Source organism: Brassica oleracea, chromosome C2 (assembly GCF_000695525.1).
Source record: "Brassica oleracea var. oleracea cultivar TO1000 chromosome C2, BOL, whole genome shotgun sequence".
Lineage (NCBI taxonomy): Eukaryota > Viridiplantae > Streptophyta > Magnoliopsida > Brassicales > Brassicaceae > Brassica > Brassica oleracea.
In genome coordinates, this window is record NC_027749.1 from 15,963,224 (window position 1) to 15,975,197 (window position 11,974).

At 32.7% G+C, this 11,974-nt stretch overlaps 2 protein-coding genes across 2 annotated transcripts; both read left to right on the forward strand.

The window, feature by feature from the left end:
- Positions 1–2,124: 2,124 nt before the first annotated feature.
- On the forward strand, positions 2,125–3,327 carry LOC106326470 (putative F-box protein At2g19630). The gene has a single exon (XM_013764441.1). It carries the CDS (start codon positions 2,125–2,127, stop codon positions 3,325–3,327), a length of 1,203 nt encoding a protein of 400 aa, XP_013619895.1.
- A 4,910-nt stretch (positions 3,328–8,237) lies between these two features.
- LOC106322842 lies at positions 8,238–11,224 on the forward strand. The gene is made up of 9 exons (XM_013760987.1): positions 8,238–8,361; positions 8,799–8,874; positions 9,138–9,278; positions 9,430–9,511; positions 9,626–9,794; positions 9,887–10,023; positions 10,105–10,357; positions 10,434–10,497; positions 10,580–11,224. The coding sequence occupies exons 2-9, from the start codon at positions 8,817–8,819 to the stop codon at positions 10,999–11,001; spliced, it is 1,326 nt and encodes a 441-aa protein (XP_013616441.1). The 5' UTR covers positions 8,238–8,361; positions 8,799–8,816; the 3' UTR covers positions 11,002–11,224.
- Positions 11,225–11,974: the final 750 nt, after the last annotated feature.

The following is an 11,974-nucleotide window of genomic DNA, read 5'->3' on the forward strand; positions in this document are numbered from 1 at the left end:
CCAAAATTGTCAAATGAGTCGCATAAATTCTCTTTCACAATGAAATGAAATTTTCCAATTTTCCCCCAAATTTTGGAAGCCTTAGAAATTTTTTTTAATTGGGCCGTCCATGTCCATATTAACCAAATCCACAAACACCCATAGATTAATTGGTTTCCCAATTTTGACCATTTAAAGTCCATCTGGAAATATGGGTATAACTAATGGAAGCCCAAATATATTTGGACATGGATGCCCATTGGACAGCCCACCCATTTTACAGCTCTAGTGCATAAGCCAGCGGAACATGAATAAATTCCCGGAGACAATAGCCTAAAAGAGAGACACATGATACTAACAAAAACAAACGATATAGTTTAAAACAATAGGCAAGTAACTAGAGTTGGGAGTGATGATCCAATAATTACTCGCTACCTTTCCATAGAAACGGTAACACTAAAGTTGAACTAAGGAGCAAATGTCTTGAGCGATCCTAACCCTGAAGGGAACATCACCAAGCCAAATTAGAACATTAACAACAGAAACAATCGCAACTTCAAATCTACATCAACTCCAGCAGCTACTATCCATCCGAAATTTGCATGACCAAAATCCTTCACCAACGCCAAGGTACAAGAACCAAAGAACTTGAAACGCCACTTGAGAAAACGTCAAAGAAGACCACTAGCTCTTATACGCTGACACTCGCAAGAGAACCAAGTGACCTATAGAATAAAGACTGCCCACCTCCTCGCAAGAGAAGAACTGAAGAACAAGTTAACTGCTTCGTTTAGAAACCTTACCCATATCCATAGAGGACCAAGGAAAGATCTAGTAGATACCTCCACAGCGAAAAAATATCACAAAGACGAACCCAAATAACGAGCTTAGGTTGAAACGAAGAGACTATGACAGCAAGAACCAAACATAAACAGCAGTCCCACGACTTTAGGCTAATACCAACTCGGCACAATATAGCTTCACCCACGCTTAACGACACCAAGAGAAGGGAACAAATCACACCTTCAATCAAGTAGATCCGGATCTCTGGCTTCAACAGAGAGAAGGAGACAGTCAGATTTGAAGCCATGTACCTCGTCGGTATTTGTGATGCTTTAAATCTACCGCTCAAACCACCAAAGTATATAAACCCAAGTAAAAATCGCATACATAAAGACATAACAGACGAAAATGTAGTTACTAGGATGGGGATTTGAGTTTCCATTTGGATTCGATTAGGATTTGATTTAAATCCATTTAGATTTTGAATTTTTAGAATTAAAATTTTTATTTTGATTTATATAATTTTTTTTTTGCGTCAACTTTGAGACCAAGTGACAGGCAGATCTCAGAGCATGTATATTGAGGTCTCTTAGGTTGGGTCTCTTAGCGTAATATAAGATACGGTCTCTTAGCTTTCAACTAAGACGTCTCTTAGCTTTTTTTAGTTAAAAACTAAGAGATCGTATCTTATATTACGCTAAGAGATTCAACCTAAAAGACCTGCAATAAACATTCTCTCGGTCATTCTCAAGAGACTCTCAATTTTCGGATGAGTCTGATAAATCAACGATTAAATGTTAGGTTCAAAGTTATGCTTATGTTTCGATAGTATTGAAATGGCAAAAATTGTTACTTTCAATCTGTATCTTTAAAAGCTAATAGTTCTTCTGACTACAAAAATAATTCTTTCAACACAACAATAACCCATGAAACTAATTTGTTTTTGATACATCAAAAATAATTGGTATTATTTATTTATAGGTAAAAATATGATGGCAGCGAATTAATTATAATTATTTTAATTAATAAAATTAAATAAAATATAATTAATAAAAATAAACTATAATAGATACAAAATTAAAATAAGTTAATTAAAATTTAACAATCAAAATCATGGTACCCATGATAGTATTTTGACATATTACGAAGGTTTGTCGCGCGGTGAAGTTATCAAAATATTATCTTTCGACGATTTTCAACATAATACACTAAAAATTTGATAACTTACTAATTAGTAATTACTCATTGATTAATATCCAAAAGTATTTTCTTATTAAAAACATGAAATATGTGCATGTACATCATTCATTACTTTTCAGTTTACAAGGGAGAATCTAGGGTTTGGGAGAACTATTTGCTGCGATGAAAACACGGCGGCAGCACGCCGCTGAGGACGCTCTAACAATATCCCGACGCAAAACACAATCTCCGGTCTCAGTTGGAATCTCAGAGACGATCCCTTTTGATCTCATCATCGAAATACTCTTGAGGTTGCCGTTGAAGTCGATAGCTAGATGTCGCTCTATATCCAAGTCTTGGGATTCCATACTCCGCCGTGAAGATTTCACGGAGCTGTTCATCACCAGGTCTCGAGCTCGTCCGCAAATCTTGATCTCTTGCGTAGAAAACAATGAGTCGTTGTTATTCTCGATACCTCAAGTCCAAAAGCCAGGTGTTATAGCCGCCAATTATATTATGAGGTTGCCCTGTATACATTACTCTAAAAATATTGGTTCTCTCCGCGGTTTAGTCTGTTTTACACATATTGGGAAGAATCATAAAACAGAGCCGGTGATATGTAACCCTAGCACCGGACAATTCTTAACTTTACCCCACGTGAAGACCAAGAGTGTTATCGTTGATAGCTTTCTTGGGTTTGATCCAATTGATAAACAATTCAAGATATTGTCCATGACCTCGAGGACTCATAGAAATTGTGAAGAGTATCAAGTTATGACTTTAGGGACTAAGAAAAAGATGTCTTGGAGAATTATTGAATGTTGCATATCCCATTCTAATGTTCAAAATGATGGGATATGCGTCAATGGTGTTATATATTACGTAGCTGGTGTCAGTGGACCTCCAAGGGCTGTTAGCATAATTTGCTTTGATGTTAGGTCTGAGAAGTTCAAAGTTATTAATAAAGCTAAGGAGATGTTACTATGGAGTCTATCAACTCTTGTTAACTACAAGGGTACATTAGGTGCCCTTTTGTCTGATGGGTATGCCGAAGTTACAGGAGAAACAAAATGTTTTGAGTTGTGGGTTTTAGTAGATGCTGATAAACATGAATGGTCGAAGCATATATCCATTTCGCTGCCCCCGCTGTGGAAGAATATAGTTACTGAGGACAGGTTATACTTTGTTGGAGTGACTGGTACAGATGAAATCGTGTTGTCGCCGCGCTATCTATCTGAGCCTTACAGTTTCTATGTTTACTACTACAACATTGAGAGCAATACAATCAGAAGAATTGAAATCCAAGGAATGGATGCGTTTAGGCATTATAAAATTCGCCTCTCTCTAAACCATGTAGAGGACGTGAAACTTTTGCAATATATTTAGGATTTATAACTCTAAGACTTTATACAGGGTCATAGGACTTTACTTCTCCTTATGCTATTAATGACTATTCTCTCTTTTTTTGTTTGTGTGATGGGGGAGACTGTATCAATCTCTGTGTTTACAGTTTAGCCTTTTGAAATCTTTTCTTCAGGAGTAAGCTGTGTTTATGAGTTCTATATTTAATCATTCACTGGTAAAAGACCACATTGACACTACATTTGGGCTAAACTAGATAAGTTAAGTGTTCACACCAATCTGTTTCACCTCAGATAGATGAATTGTGCCTCTTTTATCTTTGGCAGCCCTGTTAATCTTTTTGTCACAAGTATGTCTTGTGTTTGTTTCTCTGCTACATTAAATAAGAGAAATGAAGTTACATTTGTTCCATGAAACTTGTAATATAAGTGAACTTACGCTCGTTTATGCTTCTTTTTCTAACATCTTATGAGTTATAAGAAGGAACTCGTTGTGGTATATTCTTCGAGGGGTGATAGAAACACTTGTTACTGCCAACCCGTTAAGTACTAATCCGAACTAGAGATGTAACATGAGGTATTTCAACGCTAAATCAGAGAGGAGAGTCGTAGATCCAAGAGAAAGTTATAACGTTTAATTATCAAGAAGAAAACAGATTGAAAATGGTGTTGGAGCTAAAATGTTAGCTCGTTGCTTGGAAAAAGAAACCAGACGGATGGGTAGGCAGTGTGTAGTAGCCTAGTAGGCATTTTACATGGATCCAGAATCTGAATTGGAACCAGACTCGAAAATACCTGACCCGGAATCGATCTGAAAATTTACAAATATGTAATTGATCCAATTTTTTTCTATCTAAAAGAACCGGAATCGAACATAACCGACCGAAAAGATCCAAACTCAAAAAATCTGACCCAAATAGATCCAACCGGAAATAAACTGATATGATTCGACTTAAAAACATGAAGATCCAAAACTACGACTCCATATGTTCTATTTTTTATATTTTAAATTATGATTTGGTTTAAATTTTTTTTTATTTGTAATCTTTGTTATTATTTTTGTAATATTTTCAAGTTCTATGAAACTGTATATGTCTTTTTTTTCTTTTTTTGTCAGCATGAAACTGTATATGTCAAATTTAGAATTTAAAAATATTTAGTTTTAACTATTAATAGTTTATTTTTGTTTTTTTTATAAAATTTTAAAAATATTTATGATAGACTTTAACTAAATTTGATGGAGTTTGGGTACTCCGAGTCTTTTTACAATTATATACATCCCAACCGACTCATACTCGTTTTAAACTTAAGATTTAGGATATAAAATTCAAAATAATATTTAAAAAAAAATAAAAAAAAAAATAAGAAAAATCAAATGCATATTATTTATTTATTTTATATATTTATAGAGTATAAGCATAATTATCATATATTTCTTTAGTGAAACATATTTTGCTTATTTCTTTTTTGGCTATTTTTTATTGTAAAAACATTTTTGGGGTTTTTAGAAGATTTTCCTTACTAAAAATGCTAAGCGAAATCAAGTAACGCACCATGAGGACCACGAAGCTCTTTAAGACGGTTCAAAAAGCGTCTCTTCAATTCATGCGACCAGCGCTTATGTTGTTGTTGTCGCTGCTGCCACAACTGCTGACATTGTTTTGTTGCCGGAGATTGTTTGTTGTCATTTTTTCCGTTGCTCGTTTAATGACAGGATAGCTGATGAGACTCTGTTCTATTTTCAGTTACTTTGGTTGATTTTACCACTATTTCGATTCTTTAGTCCGCGAAAACATGTTTCAAATATTAATGGGCTTTGGATGAAGAATAATGGTATACGATGTATAACATAAAATAAAACAATTTCATTTTCTTTAATTCAAACTTCAACGATTATAAAAACAAGGGAGAATTTCATGTTTATTACTTTCATGGTACAATTATTCAAAAATACATTCTTCATTAAGTGGTAAAAAACTATTATACCTTTGTTTTCTATATATATAATAAATAATTATTTAAATAAAAAATATTTTTTTTATGTTTTCGAATTAAACTTTTTCAAATTCAAACATTTTTATAATTCTTTTTATGATTTTTTTTCAATTTGTTTTCAATTTTTTTTCAATTTTTTTTCAATTTTGTTTTCAATTTTGTTTTTCAAAATTTGTTTTTCAAAATCGATGTTTGAAACTATTTTTTAATTTTTTATATATTTTTTTTAAGTATTTATTTATATATTTATTAGAATCATAAATTTCACATTCCAAAAACCATATCTCACCCCTCAACTCTAAATCCTAAGTTTAGATTAGTTAATATATAATTATCCATAAATTAAAAAATAATTTCATTAATTTGATAATCATCATTATTTAAAAAATTATATATTATGTTCTCCAAAAATATTTTATATCATAATATTTTATAAATAAATATAAATCCATGTATATATGAATGTTTTAGTTTATTTTACGTAATAAAAGATATTTTATTAAAATAAAAAACTTAATCGTATATAAAAAGTTAATATTAAATTAATTATTAAAATATTTCAAAAGCATGAAAATAATTTAGTCAATGGTTTTTAAATTGATAATATATCTATTTACAAATTTTAGTAAAATTATTAAATCCGCAAGTGCGGACAAAACACCTAGTTGACTAAATAAGTTGTTAGTTTAGATGATAAGTTGTATATTTAATAATAATTTATTTGTTAGTGAAAATAATGGAGTGCATAATTAATATAAAGATCTAATTTTTAAGGTATCACATGTGGCTAAATGTTAAATCCAAAGTTATGTTTCTGTTTCAATAGTATTGGATTGGCAAAATTACTACTTTCAATCTAAATGTTTAAAAAAATTAATACTTCAGACTGCAAAACAAATTCTAGTAACGCAATAACCCCTGAAACTAATTTATTTGTTTGATACATCAAAAATGATTTGTATTGTTATGTATAGGTAAAAAATATGATGGGATAGTAATCTAATTTGAATTATTTTAATTAATTAATTTAATGTAAATTATTTAATTAAATAAAATATAATTAATAAAATACAAATGATGAATTGCTTCAATATACATAGAAGATAAGTTAATTAGGTATATACATATAAGTTTGCAAATTAAATATTTGAAAAACAGAGTGGGATAAATATACTATTCTATTCCTTTCTATGTGGAACAAAACGGCGAACTCAGATCAACTTCAATGGGAATTTTTTACCAGGTTCTAAATTTACATATTGATGTATGTATATATAACAAATGTTATTTAATTAAAACTATGTAAAAATTTTGGAAATTCAATCAATAATATGTTGAGATATTACTGATTGGGTTTCCAAGAATTTTTTAGATACTCACCTATCTACGATTTCATGGTTACCAATGATTTTCAATGAATTTAATCTGGTGCGATGGTAACCATCGCTTATTCGCGAAATCGAAAAAAAAGTAGTTAAGCTGCGAATAATTAATTAAGCTGTAAAAAAATTTAAAATTTGTGGAATAATGGAATACATATTAAATTGAGTAAAATATTTTATATGATATTCATTTTGTTATAAGAAAAGATAAATATCAATAATTAAACTAATTATTAAAATTTTGAAAGAAACTTAAATTTATTAAAAAGACTTTAGTTCTTATTATAAATATTTAACTTATTTTTCAGTACGTTTTAATAATAGATTGACGTCTTATAATATTATAAAACAAATTATAGTATAACTTTATTTACAACATAACTATTAATCATTGAAATATTTATTGCTATTAATTTAAAATTTTAAAATGGTGTTATCATATAATTTAATAATATGATAATGTTGATTTTGTAAATAATCAACTAAAACTTACTTTCCATTTACTGAAAATTCTTTTTGTATCTTTTTGTATTCTTTGTCAGTATTGCGTTTTTTCCAGTTCCGTAATTTTTGTTGATCCGTAAAATACCTACGGAATCACTTCACTATTCCACCATTCCACAAGGTTACAGATCAGGCCGACAGTGTATCATTAGCGAGCCACTTTGTGAATTGCGTTCTTGCGTTCTATGTCATTTCGTTAAAGACCACATTGACACAACTACAATAAGGCCGAAGGGTTATTTTGATAATCTATCCGAGTTGTTGTTTTTTTTTTTTTTTGATCAAAAATCTATCCGAGTTGTTAAACATCAAAATTACGTAATATTTCACAAAGATGATGGAAAAACATAATGAAATGACTTGCAACTAGCCCTGAGACGGATCGAGCATCCGAGCAATTTTAAGGTATCCGGATCCAAATCCTTATCCGGCGGATCTATAATTTTACTATCTTTATCCGGATCCGGGGTTCTCGGATATCCGGATGTCGGATATCCTTCTAGAAATTGTAATATCCGGCGGATATCCGGATCCGGATTTGGATCCTTAAAATAAATAAAAAATAATATCAATATACATAAAATATTAATAATAATTTAAAAATAAAAATATGTATAATATTTTTAATTGATTTGGATCCTTAAAATAAATAAAAAATAATATCAATATACATAAAATATTAATAATAATTTAAAAATAAAAATATGTATAATATTTTTAATTATATCTATGTATATATAATATTATAAAATTCACATAAAATTTATATATACTATTATAAAAATAAAAATATATTAAATAAACGTAATTTTATATATAGATATTACTATTTTTGAAATAGTTATTAATAAAACTTACGGATCCGGATATCCAGACTAAAAAATTAAAATATTTGAATTCGGATCCAACATTTTACTATCCGGATTTGGTCCCTCCGGATATCCAGATGATCTTTCATAAAAATTGTAATGATGCTATATAAACGAACTTTCAATATAGAGGGGCCCGTCTTGGCCAGATGGGCTTTTAGTGAACTTGGCCGTATCAGATGATTTTCTTGGGCGGAAAAATAAAAGGCTCTCTTTTGAATCCTCCTCCCCCATAGATCTATCATTCATCGCCATTCTCCTCCTCCTTCTTCTTCTTCACTGCCACACTTTCGTTTCCCGTTGACAAAGGTGAAGCCTTTCTTCCTCTAACCTTACCTCTGAATTTTTTTATTGTAAAGAAAAAAAGTTGTGAGCTTCGTGTCGTTTCATATTCCCGTTCAGATTCGAGTTGGGTTTTACTAGTTTTGTGGAGATTCTTGGGCTGTATTTCTTGCCAGTTCTTCAACCCTGAAGTGTTTTCAGTGAACCAATTTTGAGTCTTGCTGCTTGAATTTTTACTCTTTTTCTCACTGGGTTTTGGGGAAATAGTATGAGCTGCTATTGAATTGACTTGTTCGCTTAAGAAGAAGCTGGATCTTGTGTAGACTGAGAAGTGGTTTCTTGATAATTCTTTCTGTTTACCTTAGCTAAATGTTGTTTTGAGTCTTTAGAATTGAAATTATTACATGTTATTTTGTATTTTCTTTGCTCATTGCTGTTTGTGTTTCTTTTTTGAAACTCTTCAGGATTTAATATTAAAAAAGATGGCAGCAGATTCAAGCTTCTCTGGTTTAGAAGGACAGAAAGATGAACACAATTCTGGTAAAGGTCCATTCTTTTTATATAAAAGGCACATTCTTTCTGTTTTACTCATTCAGGAAATTATTTATGTTATAGTATTAAGCTAGGATGAGGTCTCGTTTTAGTATATGTTTTTGAAGGGTTTATCTGTTGTTTTCAACCAAGGGAAAAGCTTTGACCTTTGTTTAGCTTTTTGTATTATTTGATTGTCTTAGTTTCAAATAACGAACGAAGAGCTTTTGGGTTTTGTTTATGTTTATGTTTGTGATTCTTAAATCTGTCAGACATGGAGGAAGACATGGATCTAACAGAAGATAATTTCAGAAATGTTTCTGGCCAGTTTTCAAGGGAAACAACATCCACAGCCACGACGGTTAGAGATGCTGTCAGTGTCAGTCTTGAAACCGTGAAAGTGGATGTTAGTTGTATCCTCTCTTTTTTTGGTTCAGTAACACTTTAGGATTGACATGGAATTTTGATTATATTCATCATATTGTCGATTTTGCTCTGAGACTTTAATGGATGTGGTTACGTTTTCTTTTCTTTTCTTTTCTTTTCCCTAATTCCATGTATCAGCTAAAACTGGTGTTAAAAGAGCCAGAACAATCTCTGAAGAAAATCAATCTTCAGTACATGTTACATATAAACACTTAACAAGGTTAGCTGAAACGAAGACTCTTAACCTGACCGCTAGTAACTCTTAACAACATGACTGACTTGAGACAGTTATTGGTGTTTTTGTAACTTTTTCTTGCTGTCCTTCACTTTCCAGAGCTAGCAAGCAGAAGCTGGAAAGTTTATTACAGCAATGGTCAGAATGGGAAGCAGAACAAAGTTATCTGCCTTGCCAGTCTGATCAGGATCAAGAACCAGCACTGGAATCTGGTGAGGACACATATTTTCCTGCTTTGCGTGTGGGATTGCAGAAGACATCATCTGTGGTGAGTGAAAATGTCACCATAAGAATATAGAAGCTTTGAACTTTTTTCCCCAATAATCCTTACTGATAGATACATTCTTCTTGCATTTGCAGTCATTTTGGTTCGACTGCAAAACTGGTCAGGATTCTTTAAAGGAGTTTGTTCCAGTGGAAAGCAGCACTACTCCTCTCTATAACCGTCAATTCGCAATTGGTTTAGATTCAACCGTTGGCTCAAGTAACTTGGAAGGGTACACTAATCTATGACATACTTAAGTATCTATCTATCTTTGTGCATTCTTTTGAAACTACTTGTCCTTTTATTCTTCCAGAGGTTTGGAGATTATTGATGATGATCCTCCACGTTGCTTCAACTGCGGCGCATACAGTCATTCAATGAGAGAATGTCCAAAGCCTTTTGATCGATCAGCGGTTAACATTGCACGGAGACAGCATAAAAGCAAAAGAAATCAAAGTTCTCGTCTAATACCGTCTCGGTATTATAAGAGCGCTCAAGGTGGAAAATATGATGGCTTGAAGCCTGGCTCACTTGATCCTGAGACTCGTCAGGTTCTTGGTCTTGGGGTAAATCTTCAAACCTTTCACTACACCAAGGAAAACTGAGCTTTCTGATTAAGCAAACATACTTGTTTTTGTTCAGGAACTGGACCCTCCTCCTTGGCTTCACAGGATGCGAGAGATTGGATATCCACCAGGATATCTAGGTAAGCTTCTGAGCCATCAGCACATTCACCATGATAACATCTTTGTTCACGTGTTAGTCGTCTCTTCTCTCTCTATCTGTAGCTGTGGAAGAGGATCATCTCTCTGGAATCACTATATTTGATGAGGAAGAGACTGAGCCAGAAGAAGAAGAAAAAGAAGGAGAGGTAAAGGCTGAGGACGGTGAGATATTGGAAGTAGCAGCAAGCTCTTCAGAGCCGCCGCAAATGAAAATGACAGTTGAGTTTCCTGGTATTAACGCGCCTATCCCGGAGAACGCAGATGTGTGGTTATGGCAACAGAGGAAGAACACAGGGCATGGTTACAATCATGATTACCAATACAGAGGCGTAATGGGACCTCCGGGTGTTGAACTTTCTTCTAGTTATCCTCCAAGGTATGGTGGCATTAGATATGATCACGGGTTTGGTTCAATAGCAAGAAGCCCTGGCTCGGAATCAGAAAGAAGGTATTACTACTCTCCGTATGATCAAAATTTGAGGTAGAGAGAGAGAGAGAGGAGGCTGATTGATCGTTATAGATTTTAGCAGCAGAAGATGAATTAGTGAGTGACTTGTAGGATCTGTATTGTATGGTTTAGGGAAGCCATTTTCTCCTTTTTATCTTAGAACAGAAACCACAGTGCTTATCATGCACGGTTTTTATTCAAGGGAGGTTTCATTTTGTAACAGTTACGTTAATGTGGAGGTTTATTATTCATTTACATTTTCTTGATCGAATCCGGAAAGATGGTGCAAATCAAGACTCATTTGACTGTACATGTGGCTGCAGTTGACAAAACAATTAGGCAGATGAGATAGAAAAGGTAAAGCAGAGCACTCATATCATAATGGGGAAGAAACCAACAAATATTCTCAGGAGTTTATTATTCATTTACTTCTCTCTGTTCTACAATTAGTATATGAATACAAAAAAAAATGTTATTATAAGCTGATAGAATCCGGAAAGATGGTGCAAATAAAGACCATTCGACTTTACGTGTGGCTGCAGTTGAAAACGTGACAGAACAATTAGGCAGATGAGATAGAGAAGGAAAAGCATAGCACTCTTATCAGAATGGAGAAGAAACCAACAAAGATTCTCGGGAGTTTATTATTCATTTACTTCTCTCTGTTCTACAATTAGTATATGAATACCAAAAGAAAATGTTATAATACGCTGATCGAATCCGGAAAGATGGTGCAAATAAAGACCATTCGACTTTACGTGTGACTGCAGTTGAAAACGTGACAGAACAATTAGGCAGATGAGATAGAGAAGGTAAAGCAGAGCACTCTTATCAGAATGGGGAAGAAACCAACAAAGATTCTCAGGAGTTTATTATTCATTTACTTCTCTCTGTTCTACAATTAGTATATGAATACAAAAAAAAATGTTATTATAAGCTGATAGAATCCGGAAAGATGGTGCAAATAAAGACCATTCGACTTTACCTGTGGCTGCAGTTGAAAACGTGAC